The sequence below is a fragment of the Lithobates pipiens genome, unplaced genomic scaffold, assembly GCF_037356315.1.
Source record: "Lithobates pipiens isolate NorthernLeopardFrog02 unplaced genomic scaffold, aLitPip1_a1.2 Scaffold_1, whole genome shotgun sequence".
Classification (NCBI taxonomy): Eukaryota; Metazoa; Chordata; class Amphibia; order Anura; family Ranidae; genus Lithobates; species Lithobates pipiens.
The window spans coordinates 252,120,406-252,147,077 of NW_027507685.1; the positions used below are offsets into that span (position 1 = coordinate 252,120,406).

Here is a 26,672-nt window from a genome sequence, read left to right on the forward strand (position 1 = left end):
ATGGCCTGAAGTGGTCTTCATGGAAGGATTGTGGCCAAAAAAAAGCCAAACCTCCAACTTGGAAACAAGGCTATGTGACTCGACTATACAGGAAAACATAGGAACTGGTGGAAACCAGTGGGCCCCAGGTACACCCATCTACTGTCTGACCAGAAGTGGTCTTCATGGAACAATTGTGGGCAGATATCCACACCTGCAGGGGGGGGGGGGGGGGGGGCGCAAAAAAGTGGCAGCAGGTGCGCTCTGGACTGATGAGTCAAAATGTGAAATATTTGGCTGTAGCAGGAGGCAGTTTGTTGAGGGAAGAGCTGGAGAGCGGGACAATGAGTGTCTGCAGCCAACTGTGAAGCACGGTGGAGGTTCCTTGCAAGTCTGGGGCAAATGGAGTTGGAGATTTGGTGAGGATCAATGGTGTCCTCAATTCTGAGAAATTAAGGCAGATGCTTCTCCATCATACCATACCATCAGTGTGATCATGTGATTGGCCCCAAACAATGGACAATGCCCTCAAACATGCAACCAATGTTTATTAAGAACTATCTTCAGTGTAAAGAAGAACAAGGAGTCCTGGAAGTGATGGTTTGGTCCCCACAGAGCCTGGATCTCGCCATTATGGAGTCTGTCTGGGATGGCATGAAGAGACAGACGGATTGGAGGCAGCCGACTTCCACAGAAGATCTGTGCTTGGTTCTCCGAGATGTACATAGAACAACCAACCTGGCGAGTTCCTTCACCAACTATGTGCAAGTCTACCTAGAAGTAGGCAATATTTGGGTCACCCCAGATATTGATTGGATTTGGATTTCTCTTCGTCTACTTTCCATTTTGTTAATTGATCAAAATAAACGATTAACGTGAATGAAGCCTTCATCATTTACAGCATTGGCATCGCACCTGCCTAAGACTTTTATTTATTTATTTTTTGCACAGTAGGGTATATTACGTCAGGTCCGACTGTAATCTGAGACTCAATGGAACATTATTATTGTGTCTCGTTAATGACGGAACCTCCTCAGTGATCGCCTTTCACCTGCAGCTCCTCACTTGTATTGTAACAAAACCGGTTGTGTCACTTTTTACTCGTCCTGTTATTTACACGGTGCCAATAATTCTCCCCGTATACCGCCCTCTTCATTCAGCTGCAGTTTTTTTCTATTTGTTCTAATTTTTTATTTATTTTTTTCGATTTTATCCTCCTGAACCTCAGTCGTCTTTTGTAGGAAATCTCTAGCGATGAGTAGTTGTGAATCATTCCTTCCAGGCTGTTCTTTTGTTCTGGGTTATCACTAGCCATGTATTTATTTTTTATTTATTTATTTTTATAAATAGCATCTTGTATTCCTCTTTACTTAACCCTTTCACTCCCAGATCTGATAAAAAAAAATATATATATATATATATATACACCCTTCTTCTTTTTTTATTTATTTGTTGCTTTCATTTAACTCATTCTTTTACACTTCTTTTTTTTTTTTTTTTTTTTTCTTGCTTGCAACTTACATTTTTGGTAAAAATTTAAGAGTTAAGGTTGCACTGAGTAAATAGATACTAAACATATGAAGCCTTAAACGTGCGTGAAATGATAATGAACTTGCATGCCCAAGGGGGTTGTTAAGCGCTTGAGTATAACGTTTAAAATTTTTTTACACTTTTTTTTTTTTTCATTCATTTTTCTTTTTTGCTTGAATTTAACGTTCTCTTTTACGCTTCTTTATTTAATTTTATATATATATATATATATATATATGCTTGCATATAACTTTCATTTTGTGATATATATATATATATATATATATATACATATATATATATGTATGTATGTATGTATGTATGTGTGTGTGTGTGTGTGTGTGTGTATATACACACACACACACACACACACACACACACACACATATATATATATATATATATATATATATATATATATATTATTATATTATATATATTATTACACACATAGATATATAGATAGAGATATATATATATATAGAGAGAGAGAGATATAGATAGAGATATAGATATATATATATATAGATATATATATATATATATATATATATAGATAGATATATAGATAGATATATAATTTTTTTTTAACATGTTTAAAAAAAATAATAATAATTTGGCCTGTAGATTAGTTAAAACTCCCAAACGTTTTCTGAAAGCAGAGCAAATAAATTTGCAGCAGTTCCAAATTTTTATATTACATGATATGCATGCAACAGTTTACAGAGTGCAGATTTTCAGGAAAATAAAAATAAGCTTGTTAATTTGAAGACAATTGTACAATAAATTATCCAATTTTTGTTTAAAATTTTAAGAGTTTAGGTTGCACCGAGTAAATAGATACCAAACATGAATAAAAAAAAAGGGAAAAAGCACTCCCATTGCCTCATCCGCGAATATTGGGAACAAAAAGGGGAAAAAAAAAGGAATTCAAAGAAAACCTGTAGTCGGACTTTAAAGCAAAAAAAAATAAAAAATAGCTTAAAATTCATAAAAAAAAAAAGAAAAAAAATAATTGGGGAAAAAAAATAAGTTTTACTCCCCCTCTAAATGCCTGTTGCTAGGGGGTCCCTCGTAGTCTGCCTCCTTCAATGCCCGGGCTGGTGACATCACTTCCCCTCGCGCCGCACATTCATCTGGGACCTGTCACGTGTCCCAGATGACTGTGCGGCGTATCACGGCTCTGCTCGCGCAATGCGCAGTGGGTGCCCGGCTGTGGCTTCATTGTGCCCACAGTAAGAATGCCGCCGCCGCGAGCGGAGCGGGAAACGAGGGGGGGGGGGTTCGTTCCCCCACATCGCTGGACCCTGGGACAGGCAAGTGTCCGATTTTATGAAAAGTCAGCAGCTGCAGTATTTGTATTTTTTTATTTTGGGGAGGGGGGGGCACCCCACTTTAAAGGCACAACAAACACTGGAAGTACAAAAAAATTATTTAACATTTATTGAAAAGTACATATAGTATAAAGACCAGAGACATGAAAGAAATAATGAAAATCACATATACAAATAAGAATCGATACATGATGTGAGCCCTAATGCGTCTACGCGTTTCATAGTACACTTCTTCAGGACACATTGCAAAGAATAGAGAGATCTCACTATCTTGCAGGAGGATCACGTAAATACGTGTTGGTCAATCAGTGATTGGACAGGAAAAGGTTTCCAATAAAGAAAAACATGAAAAAACTCAGGGGCAACACAGCTGAATACCGCCGAAACCTATAGAGGCCACCTGTGAGCTGATCATCAAAATCTTATTAAACGGGATATTAGATGGGAAATGTATGTTGTGGGCCATGATGAATAGGTCAAAAATGATCTTTAAAGCGGAAGTAAACCCATCGATTTAACAGTTTCAATAAACCGTTACATTCCCGGCATGCCGGGAATGCTAACTGCACATGGGTTGTGCTCTCAACCAAACTGTCAAACCATCCAATGGCTGGTGTCATAACTGATCACATGTGCAGCATCATGGCAGTTGAAGATTAAACAGGCAAAGATGGCAGCTTCCTTGGCTGAAAATGATAGGAGGGTTTACTTCCACTTTAAGTCACAAAAAAAGGCCATAACCATTTATCCAATATGGTGGATCCAGATCCCAGCTAGCGTCATCCCAAATAGGTATATAGTGGTTTCATAAAAATCCCCTGGGAGAGAGTAAACGCAACTAGTTTACTCTCTCCCAGGGGATTTTTGCTGCTTGCATAGAACTTTAAATGTAAGAGTTAAAGCGGAGGTCCACCCTAAAGTGGACCTCCCGCTCATTGGAATCCTCCCCCCCTCCGGCGCCACAATTGGCACCTTTCAGAGGGGAGGGGGGTGCAGGTACCTGTACAGTACAGGTATCTGCACCCACTTCCTGGATAGATCTCTGCGGAAAGGGGCGTAGATTACGCCCCTTTCCGAAAGTCCCCCGCTGCCTGCTGGGAAACACACGGATCCCAGAGGCAGCGGGGACCGTCCTTATTGTGCAGCGCGACTCGCGCCTGCGCAGTAGGGAACCGGGAAATGAAGCCGAAAAGGCTCCACTTCCTGATTCCCATACCCAAGATGGCGGCAGCAGCACCCGAGAGGCGATCGAGAGATCGGCTTCGGGTGCCGACATCGCGGGCGCGCTGGACAGGTAAGTGTCACTATTTTAAAAGTCAGCAGCTGCAGTATTTGTAGCTGCTGGCTTTTAAAAAAAAAAAAAAAAAAAACGCGGAGTCCCGGCGGACTCCCGCTTTAAGGTTGCACTGAGTAAATAGATACTAAACATATCAAGCCTTAAACTTGCGTGAAACGATGATGAACTTGCGTGCCCACATTTTTTTGGGGAGGGGGGGGGTTGTTGAGCGCTTGAGTATAACGTTTTACACTTTTTACACTTTTTTTTTATTTTTTATTTTTTATTTTTTTGCTTGAATTTAATGTTCTCTTTTACGCTTCTTTTTAAAAAAAAATTTTTTTATATATGCTTGCATATAACTTTCATTTTGTTGAGTTGAGGTTGAGGAGTAAATATATACCAAACAAACATATCAAGGCTTAAAATTGCATGAAACAATGATGAACTTAGGTACCCACTTTTTTTTTTTTTTTTTTATTTATTACGTGGGGAAAGCGGGTTAATATAACTTTAATTATTTACACTTTTTTTATTTATTTTTTTTGCTTGCATAGAACTTTAATTTTGTACACCCTTCTTTTTATTTTTATTTTTTTTTACATAACTCAATTGCGTGAAACGATGATGAACTACCGTACCGACATATTTATTTTTTATTTACGCGAGGGGAGGGGTTAAGTGCTTGCATATAACTTGATTTTTTTTTACACTTTTTTTTTTGTGCTTGCATATAAGTTTGTTTACTTTTTTTTTTTTTATTTATTTTTTTTTTTTTGAGACTTCGTGGTCTAGAAAGGGTCAGTGGAAATGATCAGGTGGCTGTACAGCCAGTGATCCCTCACCACTTATGTTGCAGCCAGTGAATTTGCAGGTTGCTTGCAGTTATGGCGGAGCATCCAGAAAAATCTCAGCATCCGAGACCTGACTTGTCCTATAACATTTCCACACTCAGAGTCATCAGTAGGTGGGTACAGGCAATACTCCTATACCAAGCCTGGGCCCCATTGGCTTAGCAGCCCTGTCGGGTAGGCTGTATGGGGCCCCCGTGGTTTCTAATGGTGGCCCCGCCCACTCTATTCAAAGCTAAAAAAAAAAGAAAACAAGAAAATTGTGGTTGGGATCTAAATATATATATTTTTCTTTGGAAGGTAATAGACTTCTGTGGAGTTTGATTCACAGCCTGTTGAGTAGTTGCAACACAGTCTTCGTGGTGATGAAGTTGTGAGCAGTGGCGGTGTGTATGAGGAATGTTCTCACTGGTGGTGTGTCGTAACGGGATTGCTGCACGGGGTCATAAACTGAAAGGAAACGTTACATCTGCCTTCCTGATTATAAGGTCACACGGGGCGTAATGCCTCAGAACGCCGTCACGTTGGAAGGAAAAGCCATATTGGCGGTGTTCTGATTGACGTCCAGCGGAGTTGTCTCTTTAAAATGTGTCCAGTTTCTTCCACGATCATCTCCACCTAAAGGGTTTTTATTTATTTTTTATTTTTTTATGCTTTGTATAATTAAAAAAAAATATGAATTTTTTTATATAAATTATAATAATTAGTAATACTACTACTACTTCAAATAATAATACAAATATTTTATATAAATAGTAGTAGTAATAATACTTTATTATATATTTATTATATATTATAATTATTTATATAAAATATTTGTATCATTATTTGTGGTAGCAATACTACTACCACAAATAATAAATATTATCAATAAATTATTTATAATAGAAGAATAGAAAAACCACATATACGTGAGCTAAGGGTGCTGCACACCCCAAAGTATTTATAAAATGGAAAGGTTCCCTCATGGGGTTTTTTTAGCAGCCAAGAAATAGTTCAAAGATTTTTCATTAATTCATTGTTTTTTTTTTTGTTTTTGTTTTTTTTTTGTATCAAAAAGCAATATGAGAGTTGTAAAAAAATAAAAAAAATAAAAATTTGCTCTGGGATTCATATGAAAATGACAAAACCACCAATCCAAGATATGTTTACCAATCAAGACGATTGAAGAGAGAAAAACATGTCCTATAGCCAGCTCCTTCCAGCAATCCCAAAGACATTGGTGTGTCGTCTCCACCTCCTATGACATGGACCCTGCCCTCAAGGAACTTACAAGAGACCATTTGTTTGGACCCCCGGGAAAAGGAGATGGGGAGGGGAGCTAACGGGCACCTGTAGTATATCATGGTAAACATATATTTTCTTTCTTGTACACCACGGGACACAGAGACCCAGTAATTACTGATGGGTTATAGGGTATCACTAGGTGATTGGACACTGGAACACCCTAGACAGGAAGTTCAATCCCCCATATAACTCCTTCCCCTTCTGGAGGTACCTCAGTTTTTTCGCCAGTGTCTTAGGTGTTGGCCACAAATAAAAATGTGCTGTGCTGAGCTCCGCTGGAATATCCTTACTGGGGCCAGCTATGCAACCGGATCCATTCAAAGTGTCTCTTCCAGACCGAATTGGATGGTAACCGGGCCTCGTGTCTGAAGAAATTAGGTTTTACCTCTAACGCTTCTCTTTTTAGAGAGCTGGACCCTGGGATCCAGTATTTTTTTTTTTTTTTCAGCCATATTCCTGGCAGGGTGCTTTACGGGCCCAGAACTGCGGATCCCCCTATTCAAGGGGGCCCCAGTCTCTGAAGGTTTTTCTTCCTAACGGAGCCCACCGTGAGAGGTTAAGATTGGGTCTGTTATTCAGACCCTGCAGCTGGATAAGGTAAGGGAGACTCCTCAAGAATTTTTCAAATTCTAGTAGGCTTTCTCCTTTTAAGTAAATGTATGCTATGCCTATAGTCTCCACCGGGGGCTGCCAAGAGCACATACCTTTTCATGCCTGATCTGTCTGCTTGGTGTCCACGCTCTATGCTCCTCCAGCAATGCTCCGGGAAGGATGAAGATAAAGGGTTTTTTTTCCTTCTGGGATTCTCCCTGAGACAGGCCTGGGCAGAGAGCGGTAATATACCCCACCACCCGCCACCGTTCGACCGCCGCCATTACAGTGGCTTCACATCCACCGGCCCTTCCCTCTCCTCTGTCCCAGCCTCCCCTCCATGCTTACCAGCAGGGTTAGGGCCTCTGCTCGCGTGGGAAAGGCTCGTTTTTAAAAACGAGCGGGGGGGGGGGGGGGGCGGAAGTAGTCGGAGGAGGGGGGGGGGCAGAGCACTAGGCTACACAGGCTTTAAAGTGCACTCTTTTCAGATGCACACAGCCTATGGAGGGACACAGGGCTGACAGGCGCATGTGAGTCGTCGGGGTCAGGGGCTGCAACTGCTTCTGGCACTTCAGCCCCTGTGTACATTACACAGGAGGTTTTTTTACTCAACCATAAACGGTTTAGAGGAAAGATTAGTGGCCTTAATCGCATCTTCACTCAGTGGAAGAAAACACACTAGGCCCCCCTCTGTCACCCAGGACCCTCAGAGTGAGGAACTCTGGGATAAAGGAGAGGAATCCCCCTCGGAGGATGGGGAGGAGACTGATGATTCCACTTCTGAGGAATTAGTGGAGAAGGGCCCTCTTCAGCTTCTCAGGATGAGAAAATGTTGGTGCAAATTCTTGCTGGATTGGTCCGTTCCACGTTTAAGTTACCCGTACCTGAGTCCGTTAAAGAACCCACTTCTTCTCTGGGTTCACTGAAACCTCCTCAAACTGCACATGCCTTTCCTGTTCATGGTTTGCTGGAAAGGCTTATCTATTCTTAGTGGGATCACCCAGATAAACATTTTTTTCCTCCTAAAAAGTTTTCTACACTTTATCCTATGGAGGAAAAATTTACTAAGATGTGGGGTATACCGGCAGTTGACGCCGCCATTTCCTCCATAAACAAAAGCCTGACTTGTCCTGTTGACAACACTCGGATGCTTAGGGATCCAACTGATAAGAAAATGGAATTCCTATTAAAAAATGTTTCCGCCTTGGCAGGTTCAGTAGCTCAACCTGCAGTGGCAGCAATTGGAGTCTGTCAATATTTGAGAGACCATGTTAAACAGGTGCTTAAAGCGGGGTTCCACCCTAAAGTGGAACTTCCGCTGATCGGAACCCTCCCCCCCCCCCCCTCCGGTGTCACAATTGGCACCTTTCAGGGGGGAGGGGGGTGGAGATACCTGTCAAAGACAGGTATTTACACCCACTTCCGGGCATAGACTCCTGTGGGAGTCTACGCCATTTCCTGTCCTGCCACGCTGTCTGCTGGGACACACACGGGTCCCAGAGACGGCGCGGACAATTCCTATTGCGCTGCGCGACTCGCGCATGCGCAGTAGGGAACCGGGAAGTGAAGCCGCTTCGCTTCACTTCCTGATTTCCCTCACCTAGAATGGCGGCGGCAGCAGCCGAGAGCCGAGCGATCGATCGACCTCGGCTGCCGGCATCGCTGGAACCCAGGACAGGTGAGTGTCCATTTATTAAAAGTCCGCAGCTGCAGTATTTGTAGCTGCTGGCTTTTAATATTTTTTTTTCCGCAGTGCAGTCCCACTTTAAAGCCTTACACGGTCGAATTTCGAACGAATTTTCTTTTCAAAATCATAAAATTCGTTTTTTTTTTTGTGATCCGATGATGCCACCATTGATTTTCGAAAATTCGGTCGACCAAGCCTTCAATTTCACCTCATGTTGCTACAGTAAAGAATTTTCTTGGCCAGGAATCTTCTTTTCTCTCCGTACATTTTCTTTTCTTATTACATTTCTCGCACGATTCTCCCATCATTGATTAGAAAATTGTTCGTTTTTCAAAAAATTTCCAACACGTCCGATTCCTCAAATTTTATTTCCACACGAAAATTGGCACTAATGGTGCGAAATTCATACGAAAATTCTTAGATACGATTTTCAAAAGAAAATTATTTTTCGAAATTCGAACCATGTATGGCCGGCATTACTTGAACAGCAAGCCCGGGGGGGTTAGCTAACCTTCCAGCGGCTCTGTGTTTTGCTGTTGATGCTATTAGAGATTCTATCCTTCAGACCTCTCGCCTTACGCTTGGGTTGGTACACATGCGTAGAATCTTATGGCTGAAAAATTGGTCAGCCGAATCGCCATGTAAGAAACTCCTGGCGGGATTTCCCTTTCGTGGTGCAAAACAGTTTGGAGAGGACTTGGACAATTATATCCAAAGGATCTCTAGTAGGGGAAAAGCACCCTTTTACCAGTCAAGAAAAGGAGTAAACGTCCCTCCTTTTAAACGGGCGCTTTCTCCAGTGCCAGGGGCATCAGCCTCCAGGCAGTCACGCCGGCCTCCTCCGTCAAGCTCTGGGTCAACCCCAGGGACAAAAGAAGTCCTGGGGGAGAAGGTCTTCAAGACAAAAGGCTAAGACCTCCTTATGAAGGGGCGTCCCCGCTCACTCGAGTTGGGGGGGAAGACTACTAAAGTTCTCAGGGCTCTGGCAGGAGGAATTTCGGGACAAATGGGTGGTCTCCACAATAACTCAAACTACAAACTAGAATTCCCTTCTCGTTTCCTCAGATCAAATGTACCCAGAGAAAAAGAAGTTTCTCCTTCTATCGTTGGATCGACTATTGTCACAAAAAGTTATCATGGTAGTTCCCATGCAAGAGCAGGGAATGGGGTTTTATTCAAACCTTTTCACGGTACCAAATCCAAACAGAGATGTCAGACCCATTCTAGATCTCAAGGATCTAAATCGGTTTTATATTTGTATAATAATTTAGTATTATTGTAAGTGTTTAACCACTTGGTTCCCACACTACGTCTATTGACGTCATGGGGTTTCGGTGGTTATATCTAAATGATGCCTGAGGCCACAGACATCATTCAGATATTGCCGTTCTCAGCCGGCGATTCCCTACACCATAAGAACGATCATAGCGGCTGTTCCGCCGCTTGATCGTTCTTACGGGCGGCGGGAGGGGACGCCCCCCCCCCCCCCCTCCCGCCGCCCTCCGGTGCTTCTACCGACTCACCGTTTCCATCGGTGAGTCGGTCACAGGATCCGCTGGCCCCAGCAAGTAATCATAGAGATTTCCGGCAGACTAGACTGTCCCCGGAGTCTCTAGGATCGTTCGGAGGCCGGGCGCGATGTTATGACGTCACGCCCGGCCTCGGTATTCAAATTAACGGCGCCGATCTGGCTAGGAAACCAGGATCGTTTTTTTTTTTTTTTATTCTTCCCAGCCTAGAGGTGAGATATGGGGTCTTATTGACCCCATATTTCACTGTAAATAGGTCCGATCGTGCCATATTCCTATTACAAGGGATGTTTACATTCCTTGTAATAGGAATAAAAGTCATCAATTATTATTTTTTTTTTTTTAAGTGTAAAACTAAAAAAAATTAAATAAAATTAACAATAAAAAATAAATAAATTTAAAGCGCCCCTGTCCCCGTGAGCTCGCACACAGAAGCGAACGCATACGTAAGTCCCGCCCACATATGAAAACTGTGTTCAAACCACACATGTGAGGTATCGCTGCGAACGTTAGGGCGAGAGCAATAATTCTAGCCCTAGACCTCCTCTGTAACCCAAAATATGTAACCAGTAAAAAAATTTAAAGCGTTGCCTATGGGGATTTTTAAATACCAAAGTTTGGCGCCATTCCACGAGCGCGTGCAATTTTGAAGAGTGACATGTTGGGTATCTATTTACTCGGCGTATCCTCCTCTTTCACATTATGCAAAAAAATTGTAACTAACTTTACTGTTTTTTTTGTTTTGTTTTTAAGCATGAAACAGTTTTTTTTTCTGAAAAAAACGCGTTCGAAAAATTGCTGCGAAAATACCGTGCGAGATAAAAAGTTGCAATGACCGCCATTGTATTCTCTAGGGTCTTTGCTAAAAAAAAACATATATAATGTTTGGGGGTTCTATGTAATTTTCGAGCAAAAAAATTAGGAATTTTACATGTAGGAGAGAAATGTCAGAATTGGCCTGGGTGCGAAGTGGTTAATATTAGTATATTAATAACAACAATTGTTATTTTAAAATATTTTTATTTTATATAAAACATTATTTTAAATAAAATATATTATTTTATGTATTACTTTTTCTTTTTGTGTTTCTCACTTCAGGTGGCTGCAAAGTCAGAATCCAGGCGGATCCGTGGTCTGCGGAGCGCCTCTTCGAGTTCCCCGACGAAGAGAAGTGTATAGAGCTGCTGACCGAAATGCGACTCATCCAGGAAGGTAACTGACTCGAGCGCGTGCATGAAAGTCTCAGTCTTCTTCACCTGAATTTCCAGGCAAACGGCTAAATACATTGATAGAGTTTACATATATGCAGTGGTGAGCTCGGGTGTGTTTTTATCGAACCCGTCAGGAAGCCATCGCTGCACACCGCCAATCATAGGCAGTGAGACATTTCCCGACTGGCAGCTGCACATACACACGCTGCCTCTGATTGGCAGTGTGCAGTGCCGTCTTCCTGGCAGGTTTGATCCGAACACGCCTGTGCCCATTGCTACATATATGGGAGTTGCTTTACCTGCCAAAGGATTTGTATTTCACTCCATCCAGTTGTGAGATATGCACAGCACAGCCCTGTTTGGCAGAGGAGGCTGCCTGATTTTTCTCTGCTGCAGTTCATTAATGCTTATGAGTCTTGCTCCTCCCCCAGCCTGTGATTGGACAGTGAATGGGGATCGGGGGGCACCCGAGGAGCGGTTGGGGATCGGGGGGCACCCGAGGAGCGGTTGGGGATCGGGGGGCACCCGAGGAGTGGTTGGGGATCGGGGGGCACCCGAGGAGCGGTTGGGGATCGGGGGGCACCCGAGGAGCGGTTGGGGATCGGGGGGCACCCGAGGAGCGGTTGGGGATCGGGGGGCACCCGAGGAGCGGTTGGGGATCGGGGGGCACCCGAGGAGCGGTTGGGGATCGGGGGGCACCCGAGGAGCGGTTGGGGACGGGGGGCACCCGAGGAGCGGTTGGGGACGGGGGGCACCCGAGGAGCGGTTGGGGACCGGGCATCTGAGGAGCAGCAAGGATCAGGCTCCAAGCAGCGGTTGGGGATCAGGGCACCCGAGGAGCAGTTGGGGATCAGGCATCTAAGGAGCAGCGGGGATCAGGGCACCAAGCAGCGGGCGGGATTGGGCATCCAGGCATGGGCCAGCGGCTCTTCTCCTCCCCGTGTGTCTCCTCCTATGCTTCCAATAGGATCGCCTGTCCTTTTTAGCCAATCGGGTGACTGGTATCAGACTCGCTTCCCGATTGGCCGGGAGGAGGATCAGTGTTGCAACAGCGAATATTCATTGGCTGTTGCAACACAACTGGGTGGGCTCTGGAAGCAATGCTCTTGGTCCTGAGCCCACCCTATTTTGAGCCTATAAGAGCTTCTGGCTCTAATCAGTGCTTCAAAAAAAAACAAAAACCCTGTCTGCTGTAATTCAGGCATACAGAAATGACACTTGGTGCTCTGGATGGAGACAAGTACACACTATAGAAGGATATGCTTTGTTCATCTTTCGTGTCAGAGCTTTACAACCACTTTTAAGCTGAGAGATTTTTTTTCAGTTTATTTTTAATTTAATGTGTTCTCTTCACTGTGTTTTATTTATTTTATTTTTATTTTTGCTTTTTTTTTTTTTAAAACATTTTTTTTTTTTATTTTTTCTATTTTTTTTATAGGACGTCCTTCTAGTCGAAGGACTTTAAACCACAGTTAGTTCCCTCAGGCTCGTTTTCTCTGAGTATTCTTCTGTTTGGCTTTTATGTCTCCCGGACTGCATTGACTGCCGTGCCTGCCTGTGATTTAATCTGAATTGTGTATGGCTTGCTGGGTGTGACTTCTAATTTCCCAGGATTTAGTGGGGGGGGGAGGGGGGGCCTAAATACACTTCTGTTACGTTGGGTGTCGCAGTGCCATTCATTTTTAGTGGTACCCCACTCCACTTGTATCACGGTATAGCATAATGCGCGGTCATATGAATCAATTAGTGCCACGCACCTCACCCTGTATACTACCACCATACACACTCACCGCACGCTTTATTAGGTACATCTGTTCCATTGATTGGCTGATTAGCAATTTGTGTTACCAATCACATGGCAGCAGCTCAATACATTTAGGCATCTAGATGTGGTGAAGACGACTTGCTGAAGTTCAAAACGAGCATCAGAATGGGGGGAGAAAGGGGATTTAAGTGACTTTGAACGTGGCATGGTTGTTTGTGCCAGATGGGCTGGTCTGAGGGATTTTCACACACAACCATCTCTCGGATTTGCAGAGAATGGTGGGGAAAAAGAGAAAATATCCAGTGAGCGGAAGTTGTGTGGAGGAAAATGCCTTGTTGCTATCTGAGCAGATTGCTTCCAGATGATAGAAAGGCAACGGTAACTCAACCACTCGTTACACCCAAGGTGTGCAGAATACCATCTCTGAATGCACAACGCATCCAACCCTCGTACCAGATGGGCTACAGCAGCAGAAGACCACACCGGATGCCACTCCTGTCGGCTAAGAACTGAGGCTACAGTTGGCACAGGATCACCAAAATTGGACAATAGAAGATTGGAAAAACATTGCCTGGTCTGTTGAGTCTGGATTTCAGCTCCGACATTCAGATGGTCGGGTCAGAATTTGGTGTAAGCAACATGAAAGCATGGATTCATCCTGCCTTGTATCACCAGTTCAGGCTGGTGGTGGTGGTGTAATGGTGGGGGGGGATATTTTGTTGGCACACTTTGGGCTCCTTCGTACCAATTGTTCATGGTTTAAACACCACGGTCTCCCTGAGTATTGTTGCTGACCATGTCCATCCCTTTATGACTACAGTGTCCCCATCTTCTGATGGCTCCTTCCAGCAGGATAATGCACCATGTCACAAAGCTCCAATCATCTCACCACTGGACAATGAGGTCCCTGTGCTCCAATGGCCTCCACGCTCACCAGATCTCATCCAATGGCGAGTTCACCAGATCTCATCCAATGGCCTCCACGCTCACCAGATCTCATCCAATGGCCTCCACGCTCACCAGATCTCATCCAATGGCCTCCACGCTCACCAGATCTCATCCAATGGCCTCCACACTCGCCACATCTCATCCAATGGCCTCCACACTCGCCACATCTCATCCAATGGCCTCCACACTCGCCACATCTCATCCAATGGCCTCCACACTCGCCACATCTCATCCAATGGCCTCCACACTCGCCACATCTCATCCAATGGCCTCCACACTCGCCACATCTCATCCAATGGCCTCCACACTCACCACATCTCATCCCATGGCCTCCACACTCGCCACATCTCATCCAATAGCCTCCACACTCGCCACATCTCATCCAATGGCATCCACACTCGCCACATCTCATCCAATGGCCTCCACACTCGCCACATCTCATCCAATGGCCTCCACACTCGCCACATCTCATCCAATGGCCTCCACACTCGCCACATCTCATCCCATGGCCTCCACACTCGCCACATCTCATCCAATGGCCTCCACACTCACCACATCTCATCCAATGGCCTCCACGCTCACCAGATCTCATCCAATGGCCTCCACGCTCACCAGATCTCATCCAATGGCCTCCACGCTCACCAGATCTCATCCAATGGCCTCCACGCTCACCAGATCTCATCCAATGGCCTCCACGCTCACCAGATCTCATCCAATGGCCTCCACGCTCACCAGATCTCATCCAATGGCCTCCACGCTCACCAGATCTCATCCAATGGCCTCCACGCTCACCAGATCTCATCCAATGGCCTCCACGCTCACCAGATCTCATCCAATGGCCTCCACGCTCGCCACATCTCATCCAATGGCCTCCACGCTCGCCACATCTCATCCAATGGCCTCCACGCTCGCCACATCTCATCCAATGGCCTCCACGCTCGCCACATCTCATCCAATGGCCTCCACACTCGCCACATCTCATCCAATGGCCTCCACACTCGCCACATCTCATCCAATGGCCTCCACACTCGCCACATCTCATCCAATGGCCTCCACACTCGCCACATCTCATCCAATGGCCTCCACACTCGCCACATCTCATCCAATGGCCTCCACACTCGCCACATCTCATCCAATGGCCTCCACACTCGCCACATCTCATCCAATGGCCTCCACACTCGCCACATCTCATCCAATGGCCTCCACACTCGCCACATCTCATCCAATGGCCTCCACACTCGCCACATCTCATCCAATGGCCTCCACACTCGCCACATCTCATCCAATGGCCTCCACACTCGCCACATCTCATCCAATGGCCTCCACACTCGCCACATCTCATCCAATGGCCTCCACACTCGCCACATCTCATCCAATGGCCTCCACACTCACCACATCTCATCCGATAGAGCACCTCTGGGATGTGGTGGAACAGCCAAAAAATCTGCAGCAATTGTGTGATGAATTGTCACTATGGAGCAAAATCTCTGAGGAATGTTTCCAACACCTTGTTGTATCTATGCCACCAAGAATGAAGGCAAAAGGGGGTCCAATCCGCTACTAGCAAGGTGTACCTAATAAAGTGGCCGGTGAGTGGATTTGGTAATTCTAGCAGCATAAGGATTGAAAACAGTCCATGTTACTTGATAGCGTGACGTTCCACCAGATGTAGTTGATGCAATTTCCTCTCTCCTCTGGGATCACACATACAAGCGTTGTTTGTTCCGTGTGAAATGAGTAATTGCCGAGAGCTGTGAGCCTTCCCTGTGTGGAGGGGGGGGGGGGGGTGCAAAGGGAGATATTCGGAGGAATTCTCTGTAAACGTTCGGGCACCACTGCTGATGTCATCTATCCTCGAAGTGAAAGGAAGTGAATACCCAAATGAAGCCTCAATACATAACACTGTAATACAGTCAGGCGGCTTAAAATTCTTCTTTCTTGTTGTTTTTTTTGTATTTTATTTTTTTGGGGGGGATGTAGCAAATGTTAAATATTTAACACCTGGGTGGGGGGGGGGGGGAGGAACAACAGTCAGGTGACCCCTATCATAGAGATTTCATGATCGGAAGCTGCTCCCTCCAACTAACAATCTTTTTAGCTCAGTTTTTTTTCTTTTCAGGCTTTCTTCTGCATCATCTTTAGAAGAGGCTTCCTTCTGGGATGACAGCCATGCAGACCAATTTTGATGCAGTGTGCGGCGTATGGTCTGAGCACCAACAGGCTGACCAAAGAAGTTGAGGTCACGTGCTCAGTGTCATATCCAGAGGTTGTCTTTGGGAAATAGATGTACGAGTGCTGCCAGCATTGCTGCAGAGGTTTAGGGGGTGGGGCTTCAACCTCTGCAGCAATGCTGGCAGCACTCGTACATCTATTTCTCAAAGACAACCTCTGGATATGACACTGAGCACGTGACCTCAACTTCTTTGGACCATGGCGAGGCCTGTTCTGAGTGAAGCCTGTCCTGTTAAACCGGTGTATGGTCTTAGCCACCATGCTTGAGAGTGTGCGTCAGCAAGGGCGGGGTGAGTGTGTGCATCAGGAAGGGGGGGGGGGCTAGAGTGTGCGTCAGGAAGGGGGGGCTAGTGTGTGCGTCAGGAAGGGGGGGCTAGTGTGTGCGTCAGGAAGGGGGGGCTAGTGTGCGCGTCAGGAAGGGGGCGTGAAAGTGTGCGCGTCAGGAAGGGGGGGTGAAAGTGTGCGCGTCAGGAAGGGGGGATGAAAGTGTGCGTCAGGAAGGGGGGGGTGAAAGTGTGCGTCGGGAGGGGGGGTGAGAGTGTGCGTCAGGAAGGGGGGGGTGAAAGTGTGCGTCAGGAAGGGGGGAGAGTGTGCGTCAGAAAGGGGGGAGAGAGTGTGCGTCGGGAGGGGGGGTGAGAGTGTGCGTCGGGAGGGGGGGTGAGAGTGTGCGTCGGGAGGGGGGGTGAGAGTGTGCGTCGGGAGGGGGGGTGAGAGTGTGCGTCGGAAGGGGGGAGAGTGTGCGTCAGGAAGGGGGGAGAGAGTGTGCGTCGGGAAGGGGGGTGAGAGTGTGCGTCGGGAAGGGGGGTGAGAGTGTGCATCGGGAGGGGGGGTGAGAGTGTGCGTCGGGAGGGGGGTGAGAGTGTGCGTCGGGAGGGGGGTGAGAGTGTGCGTCGGGAGGGGGGGTGGGAGTGTGCGCGTCGGGAGGGGGGGGTGGGAGTGTGCGCGTCGGGAGGGGGGAGTGGGAGTGTGCGCGTCGGGAGTGGGGGGGTGGGAGTGTGCGCGTCGGGAGTGGGGGGGTGAGAGTGTGCGCGTCGGGAGTGGGGGGGTGAGAGTGTGCGCGTCGGGAGTGGGGGGGTGAGAGTGTGCGCGTCGGGAGTGGGGGGGTGAGAGTGTGCGCGTCGGGAGTGGGGGGGTGAGAGTGTGCGCGTCGGGAGTGGGGGGGTGAGAGTGTGCGCGTCGGGAGTGGGGGGGTGAGAGTGTGCGCGTCGGGAGTGGGGGGGTGAGAGTGTGCGCGTCGGGAGTGGGGGGGGTGAGAGTGTGCGCGTCGGGAGTGGGGGGGGTGAGAGTGTGCGCGTCGGGAGTGGGGGGGTGAGAGTGTGCGCGTCGGGAGTGGGGGGGTGAGAGTGTGCGCGTCGGGAGTGGGGGGGTGAGAGTGTGCGCGTCGGGAGTGGGGGGTGAGAGTGTGCGCGTCGGGAGTGGGGGGGTGAGAGTGTGCGCGTCGGGAGTGGGGGGTGAGAGTGTGCGCGTCGGGAGTGGGGGGGTGAGAGTGTGCGCGTCGGGAGTGGGGGGGTGAGAGTGTGCGCGTCGGGAGTGGGGGGGTGAGAGTGTGCGCGTCGGGAGTGGGGGGGTGAGAGTGTGCGCGTCGGGAGTGGGGGGGTGAGAGTGTGCGCGTCGGGAGTGGGGGGGTGAGAGTGTGCGCGTCGGGAGTGGGGGGGTGAGAGTGTGCGCGTCGGGAGGGGGGGGGTGAGAGTGTGCGCGTCGGGAGGGGGGGGGGTGAGAGTGTGCGCGTCGGGAGGGGGGGGGGTGAGAGTGTGCGCGTCGGGAGGGGGGGGGTGAGAGTGTGCGCGTCGGGAGGGGGGGGGTGAGAGTGTGCGCGTCGGGAGGGGGGGGGTGAGAGTGTGCGCGTCGGGAGGGGGGGGTGATAGTGTGCGCGTCGGGAGGGGGGGGGGTGATAGTGTGCGCGTCGGGAGGGGGGGGGGTGAGAGTGTGCGCGTCGGGAGGGGGGTGAAGTGGTACATTGATGTGAGCTAGCGACATAGCGATGAAGGAAATTTCTATCTGAATCGCCATTTCATGCGGTAATCAGCATGCCAGTGTGACCGGACCCTGTCATAGGCGCGGTGCCTGTCACCGTCACACACGTCAATTCTAAGAGTGTCCGTCACATGACATCTCTAATATGAATGAATGAATGAATGAAATACTTGTATAGCGCACAATGCGAACTGAATCGCCTCTAGGCGCTGTGGCGAGCTTTGATCATCTGCTAAAAGAGGAAGGTCTTGAGTTTTTTCCTAAAAGCCAGGTGATTTTCTTCCAGGCGGATGTTGATTGGTAGAGCATTCCATAGCCGAGGCCCTTGGACAGCGAATCTCCGATCACCCTTGGATTTATACCGGGCTTTGGACACGAGGAGGAGGTTTTTGTTGGCTGATCGAAGACTGCGGTTTGGTGTGTAATGATTTATTTTCTCCATTAGGTATTGCGGATCTTCTCTAGGCACGCATTTGTGGGTGAGGCAAAGGGTCTTGAACGTGATCCGATTTTTTACGGTTAGCCAATGTAAGCTCCTCAGTGAAGGTGAGATGGATTCCCAGGGTTTTTTTCCTGTTATCAGCCTTGCCGCCGTGTTTTGGATCAGTTGTAATCGCGCAAGTTGATATTGTGGTAATCCTATGTAAAGCGAGTTTGCGTAGTCCAGTCGTGAATTAATGATTGTTCCAACTACCACTGCTTTGTCATTCTTTGGGATAAAAGGGATGAGTCTGCGAAGCATGCGCAGCAGATGGTGAGATCGACTGACTACTGCTCCTATTTGCGCATCCATTGACATTTGTATGTCTAAAATAACCCCGAGACTCTTCGCTTTGGTCTTTGGGGAGATAGTCTGCCCAAAGACGGTTGGTGGAGACCAGGAGGTTTTGGTTGCGGGCTTATGATTTGGGTGTAAGATAAGAAGCTGTCTTTGATTGGTTCAGCTGCAGGGAGTTAGTGGTCATCCAGTCCTCTATTGATTTGAGGCAGTTTTCAAGTTGTTGTTGGTGATCTTTTTTTCCATTGATCCGGAAATAAAGTTGCGTGTCGTCAGCGTAAGAGTGGAAGCAGAGATCTGAGCATCTGATGATTTGAAGGAGTGGGCGAATGTAAATGTTGAAGAGAACGGGTGACAACGGAGAGCCTTGAGGGACTCCGCAGGTGACTGCCCGAGTTTCGGAGAGGAATTTTCCTAGTTTCACTGTCTGTGACCGATTTCCTAGGAAGGACGCGAACCATTGGAGATCTATGTCTTGGACTCCGGCTACTTCTGTGAGGCGGACGAGTAGAGTATTGTGATCTACTGTATCAAACGCTGCACTTAGGTCTAGCAGTACGAGGAGACACGGCTCTCCGTCATCTGCCGCTTCAAGGGCGTCATCCCAAATCTTGAGGAGAGCTGTTTCTGTTCCATGACCCGGGCAGAAGCCTGATTGCAGCGGGTCCAGGAGTTTGTGAGTATCCAGGTGAAGTTGTAGCTGATGTACTACAGCTTTCTCCATGATCTTAGAAATGGTGTTGAGGCTTGTAATTGGCCTACGGTTGTTTGGATCCTGAGGGTCCAGGTTTGGTTTCTTGAGTAGAGGTTTGACGATGCCTTGTTTGAGGATGCTGGGAACAATCCCTTCGTGGAATGATCGGTTTATGAGGTGGGTTATGGTTGGAGCCACGATATCGGAGCATTCTTTCAGTAGTTTTGTGGGGATGATGTCAATAGGTGAGGTACTGTCACGCAGTTTATTAATGATGTTTTTTGCGGTGTCTACGGTAATTGGGGATAGTGAAAATTTTGGCGGTTGCGGTATGTTGGTGCGGACATCCTCTTTATGTATTTGCTGGCTGAGGTCGGATGTTTTCTTCTGACAAATTGTTTCCCTGATGGTTTTGACTTTATCGATGAAAAAATCTGACAGTTTGTCACAGTAATCCTGGGATTCGCTTTCTGGGGGTTCTAGGCACACCGGATTCATTGATTGATTAACCAGTTTAAACAGTTCCCGTGGTTGGTTTGCGGCCGTTGAGATTGTATATGAGAAGTGGTCCTTTTTGGCTTTGAAGATTGCTTTCCGATAATTCTCTGTCAGACCTTTGTAGTTAAATAGGTTTTCCTCGGTGGGATTTCTTCTCCATGTTCTTTCCGCTCTTCTGCGTTCTTGCTTTAGTACGGAGAGGGAGCTATTAAACCATCCAGCATTTTTCTTCCTGATGAGAGCCCTGCGTTTTGGTGCTACCGAGTCTGCTGATTGCAGTAATGCCTTGTTCAGGGAGTTGAGTGTTTCCTCCGTAGAGTGGTTTAAGGTTATTGTAGATATTTTTCTCAAGTCATCTTCCAGGACGGCACACCTGAGAGATGAGAGGCTCCTCCCTACAGGAAACACAATCAATCGACAGCTGTTTTAAGTCCCCACCCTTCCCCTTGATCCTCAGTTTTTGATTGTGTTTCTCCCTACACAGCGAAACTGTTTGTTTTTTTCCAAATGACCCGAAGCCTGGGGCTGGTGGTCTCCCCCTGGGAGCCGGACCACAAGCCTGGGAAGCCTCTGGGTCTGGTAGGATATTCTTGTCCTTCCTGGGGGGTTCCCCTATCTTTTCCTCAGGGCGGGCAGCAGAAATTGGAAGAGCCCCCCTGAGAGCTAAAGGACCCTGGGTACAGTGGTGTACCCAGAACTTCAGGGGCCATTATCCTGTCTCCCCCTCCTTACCTGTACAGGTGGCTGTTCAGACGGGGGTGCTGGCCATCGGTTCTTTCCAGGGGGATCTTGTCCCCGACTCCTGGGTCCCCGGTAGCTCGCGTGGGCTGCCGGAGAGGGCGTGGCAACAAGCACCCGCGTCATTTTCAAACTTCGGGAAAATGGCAGCGGCGTTCTTACCCAGGAGGGAAGGCTGAGAGTCAGTAGGAGCAGGCGCCCACATCCTCCTTTCTCTAGAGCGAGGAGGCACCAGTTTACTACGGTGGATGTCTGCCTTAACCACCTCAGATATGAAGATGGGAATGAGGAATGGAAGGCATTGCCCCCCCCCCCCATGTATATAGACTGACTGACTGGTACAGTGCAGGACACAGCCTAACCTAGCACCTCCCTATGGGGACAGCAGTTGGGGGGGGGGGGGGGGGAGCACGTTGGCGGCTATCCTCCTTGCGTGTGGACCATAAGGATGGAAAAGCAAGCCCGCTGGCTGTGGCAAAAAGAGGAAGACGACAACGGTGAGTACTTTACTTTCCTTTTGCCGTGGGAAATTATCTGCAAAATCCCCAATTCCAGCCAGAGGGTTTCTGGGCATTTGAGATCTCACCTGGGGTCTGGATTCAAATAGCCCTTAAGCTTCTGCTAAAAACACCAGCTGCAGCCCCTCTTACATCAGAGAAGCTGTATGGTGGACAGGTGGTGCAGAGGAACGAGTGTGCCTAAACCACCTCAGATGAGAAAGAGGTAGGTAGGCCATTGCTCCCCCTTCCCCGTGTATATACTGACTGGTGCAGTGCAGAACTTGGGGTCGGGATACAAATAGCGCAGACGCCACTGCTAAAACCACCAGCCACAGCTCCCTCTTACAGCAGAGACACTGTGGTTATCGCAGCAGTAGGTTGCCAGCCTCTCCCTACATGCCCAGTTGTGGTACATTTAGTAGGGATGAATATAGCGTACAGAGGGGACCTGGTAGATACAAAGTTACTTACAGGCCAGGTATACCACTGAACAGGTTATTAATTGGGCAGTGGTTGGTGGATTCAGAAGCTCCCCTGGTCAGCAGGTGCACTAGGTTACCGGCCCTATTAGCCCAGCTGCTAGGAATCTGAAGTTGCTTCACAATGTTTAAAAGCTGACCTAACATTCAAGGATGGGCAGAGACCAAGCTACTGTGTGGCACAGTAGGGGTTCCCTTGTCACAGATCCTCCTTTTGGGGGTTGCCTGCTATAGTTAACTTTCATAAGCTCCAACCTCCCACTCCACCTTTACACTGTGTTTATATTATAGTGTAGGAGGTAAGAAGAAACTTTTTTTATTGGTTTGGGCTACAATCCACTCAGTGGCAGATCTAAAGGCGATTCACCATAGATCGCTCCCTACATCCTTTTAATTGAGGATTTTCTGTGCAAACCTATGCAAGAGCTACATAATTGATTGTTTGAAGCCTGCAAATAGCTATCCCAGGCTAAACTGGTAACCACCTCTTCTAGAGAGGTCTTAAATTGGTCTCTAGGGCTGGGCTCATTGAGACTTTAGTTGCTTATCAGCACCACCTGGATTTGTGCTGGCTAGCGTTTGCTCAGTCTATGGAGGTAAGGTAGGACAACAACTACTACTAATAGTAGGGTGTCCAACCATTTTAGGATCTGTTCCTTCACTGGTGGTGAAGGTTTAGTATCTACAGCCCAGGCTATGCCTATGAAATAAATTGCCTGTTGGTTATTTCATAAAGGGATAGACCATGACTCCTCATTGGCTGCACACCAGTAGACCTCAGTAGTGAAGGTTTGTGCTTGCTGGGATGTTTTTGTGGCACAGCAGAAATACACATTGAGATTTGTGACATCTCTGCTTAATAAGGACTATATTGCTGTACATCAGAAATGCACTGCACTGAAGCTTGTTTTCTGTCCTTTATATACTAAAGGTACTGCTTTGTTTGGCTACAGATCAGAAAAATACAACAGTGAAGGTGGTCTGTACTTTCTGGTTTTGTGTTGCACAGCAGAAATGCACATCATTGAGTCTGGTGACATCTCTGCTCATAATGGTTATATTGCTGCACATCAGACATACACAAGATTGAGGTCTGTCTGTGGGGCTTTGTGTCCTGTTTTACTGCCTTGTTGGTTACTTATCAGAAAGGCAGCAGTGAAGTCTGATGGTCCTGATTTGCGTGGCGCTGTGCTGATTCAGACAGTGCTATTAACAGCAATGGCTGCCGAGTTTAAACATGCGATTTGACATGTTGAGTCGCATGACAAATCATTTCAATATGGATGTGCTATCTCTATTCATAGTGTTTTATTGTTGCACATCAGATTTATACAGCATTAAGGTCTGTGAGGTTTTGTGTCCTGTATTACTGCCTTATCAGAAAGGCAGCAGTGAAAATTGATGGTTCGAATTTGTTGGGCTACATAGTAGAAATACAAATTGAACCCCTGCCAGGTGTAGTACATATACTGCCTTTGGTAATCCATGTAGCACCACAAAGTGGTGTTGTGCTGATTTTAGCCAATGCGATTTGACATGTTGAGTCGCAAGGCCAAATCGCTTCAATATGGATGTGCTATCTCTATTCAGAATTGTTATATTGTTGCACATCAGACATATACAAGATTGAAGGTTGTCTGTCCTTTTATGTCTTGCATATACTGCCTTATTGGCTGCATATCAGAAAGGACACAGCAGTGAAGGTTGCTTGTCTTTTTCTGATTTTGTTTTTGCTGCTCAGCTGAGAGACACATTGAGGATGGTGGCCTCTCTGCTCAGTATTGGTATATTACTACACATCAGACATACACAAAGATTGAATGTTTGTGTCCTGTATGTCCTATATTTACTGCCTTATCGTTTGTATATCAGGCTAAGCAGTGTTTCTCATGGATCTACCTTTCTGCATCTTGGGGATACACAGCAGGGGTTTGTTGGCTGCAATCCTCCAGGGAGTCACAGCATTGGGGACCCCTTACTTGTTCGACCTGAAAATTGCTATTTGTTTTTTTCCCTGCGACCTGTGTAATCTTGAGGTCTGTGGATCCAGGAATCAGGGACTGCTGGTGTCGCACAGACACAAATGGTACCCATTGGAAGCCATAGTATATGACTTCTCATGCGTCTTGCAGTCCCAAGTCGCAGGTTGGGTCGCACGGGTGTGGGAACCCTAAACTTATCTGTCCCTTCTGATTGAGGTTTTGCTACACAGCAGGAATACTCATCATGACGTTATTGTTTTATTTTGCAGCAGACCAGAAAGATTGCAGCTGTAAAGGCTGTCTGTCTTTTTCCTCAGTGTCTGCTTTTATGTTGTTGCACAGCAGAAATACTCAAGATTGAAGCTTGTTGGTGCTTTCTGTTTCAGAAAAACACAATGCTGCAGGTTGCTTGTGTCCTTTCTCAGTGTTGGTTCTATCTGAACTACACTACAGAAGTGCATGACAGAAAGGATTGTCTTGTGTTCCATATTTTTCCCTGTGGCATAGCAAAAATGCACAACACGGGAGTTTGTGTTCATATTAATCTTATAACTGTGGTGGTTTGTCAGAAATACACAACATAGAAGTTTGGGTCTTTCTGTCTTTATAGCCTTGTTTTGCTGTACATAGGTAAAGCACAACAGTAAAGGGGGTTCCTGTCCTTTCCGTATTTATATATCAGTTATGACCTAGCTAGCTGCACTAAAGAAATACGCAGCATTTAGGGTTTGCTTGAGTCTTAATGTTTTTACGTCTTGGCAGCACATCAGAAAACCAGACTATGAGGACTGTTTGTCTACGTTGAGGTTCAGATTTGGGTCTCTTCCCATATTTGATATATTGGTTTAGCTAGTCACACTCAGGCACACAACATTGTTGTCTATGCTTGTGTCCTTTCTGTCTAAATCTATTGTGCCGTGCCCACAATCTATGATCATTTTATTTGTGATATTAATAATGCATGTATCACCTTTTTGTATTTCATCCTTCTTTTCCATGGAGGGGCCAGGAGTTCGGGCTGCAGCTGCCACATGTCAGAAAACCTTGACCACTTGCATTCAGGGATGCCAGAACCATTTCCTAGGGTTGAAGCCCTGTAGGGTTATGGGACACTGGAGGAAGGGGATAATGAATCGCCCTGATTAGTAAGAACTTGGAGAGTTCTGTTCAGAGGAGTATTAGGGCCTAAGGATGAAGTATAAAGATGTATACCCGATCGAATAGGTTTTGGCTCGGTGCATGGCCTTCATTTTGCCCTTTTAGCAAAACTAGACATAGCAATATGGGTAGTCTACTCCTGCTAGGGACTTTAATCTCCTGAAGAAGGCTCTCAGGCGTAAGTAAGGACATAGATTGGGCGTGCCTTAAACCCAGGGTTCAAGCTTCTGTTAATCTATTTCCCTTAAGTAGGCTTCCCTTTAGTCTTTTGCTGACATAAAGATAAAAAGGAAGCAGTTTTATTTCCCTCAACAGGATAGTGTTAAGACAGGCCCTCTTATTGATTAATGTAGTGTCCTTGTCTTACACAGGTCTCTTATTTATCTTTTTAGTGGTTCTAAGTAGCACCTACAGGCATAATAGGCCATGGTTGTTAGATGTGTGAGATAGGCAACATTGCTAACCTACAAGTTTAACATGTTTTCTGATTCCATTTTAAGAGCCCATTTCACCTAGATACTGCATCTGAAGCGGAAAAGGCAGGAAGATCTGTGGAGCAGACCTGCAGATCAGCCGCATGATCCAGCTAAGATGCCTTCATCAAGCATATGAGCGTATGGAGTGGAGGTAAAGCTCACTGCAGAGCCAAGGTTCGCCAAGAGGGTTTTGCAGTGGCCCCACCCTAAGGTAGGCCTGAGGTACTTGTTTATCCTCTCAGGTGTGCCGTCCTGGAAGATGACTTGAGAAAAGTACCAGTTACTTACCGGTAACTGTCTTTCTGGGAAATCTTCCAGGACGGCAGGCCTACTTCCCGCCCGTTGGAGGAGGGAAAATTCTAGAACACTAGAAGGTGAGTACCTATGAGGAATGATTTCCCTTGTGAACCTGGTTCAGGAGTTACTTCTCTACAAACTGAGGATCAAGGGGAAGGGTGGGGACTTAAAACAGCTGTCGATTGATTGTGTTTCCTGTAGGGAGGAGCCTCTCATCTCTCAGGTGTGCCGTCCTGGAAGATTTCCCAGAAAGACAGTTACCGGTAAGTAACTGGTACTTTTTTGGACAGAGTGGTTTTGAAGGCTTCGGAGTACAGTTTTTTATGCGATCTGGTCCAGTGCGTTGTTGCAGGTTTCCGTTTTGCGTTGGTGATGTTGGTAGTGATTTTGAATTTGATGGTGTGGTGATCCGTCCATGGCAGAGTTATGTTGTCGCATATGTTGACGTCGATGTTCTGTTTGAAAATGAGGTCCAGGGTGTGTCCTGACCCATGCGTGGGAGTCTTTATCAGTTGCTGTAGACCCAGTTCTTCTAGTTGATTGATGCAGGCAGTCGCGATGGGGTCTTTAGGCTCGTTTGCCCAAAGGTTGAAATCTCCGAGTGCCAGGAAATTTTTGAATTTTAGGGTGTGCATTGCAAAGGATTCCGTGAGGGGTGAAAGAAGATTGGACTTTGGTCCCGGTGGTCTGTAGCACAGTAGAATATGAGTGGTGTCATGGGGTGTTGGTTGAAAATGTAGCGTCAGGGTTTCCATAAAAGACACTGGGTTCTGAGATGATGGTTTAGTGAGATTCAGGTGACCTTTAAAGATCACTGCTAGGCCTCCTCCTTTTTTCCCTATCCGGTGTTCGGTTAGGATCCTGTAGTTTTCTGGCAC

At 46.9% G+C, this 26,672-nt stretch overlaps 1 protein-coding gene across 3 annotated transcripts in view; it reads left to right on the forward strand.

Annotated features, from left to right (window-relative positions):
- OCRL (OCRL inositol polyphosphate-5-phosphatase) overlaps window positions 1-26,672 on the forward strand; it is a 120,141-nt gene that overhangs the window by 35,436 nt on the left and 58,033 nt on the right. For 2 of the 3 annotated variants that reach the window (XM_077485006.1, XM_077485016.1), the window contains exons 5-6: window positions 11,163-11,276; window positions 12,714-12,746. In XM_077485006.1, the coding sequence (XP_077341132.1) occupies window positions 11,163-11,276; window positions 12,714-12,746 (147 nt within the window). The remainder of the gene's footprint in view (window positions 1-11,162; window positions 11,277-12,713; window positions 12,747-26,672) is intronic. The other variant, XM_077485024.1, reaches the window with a different exon arrangement.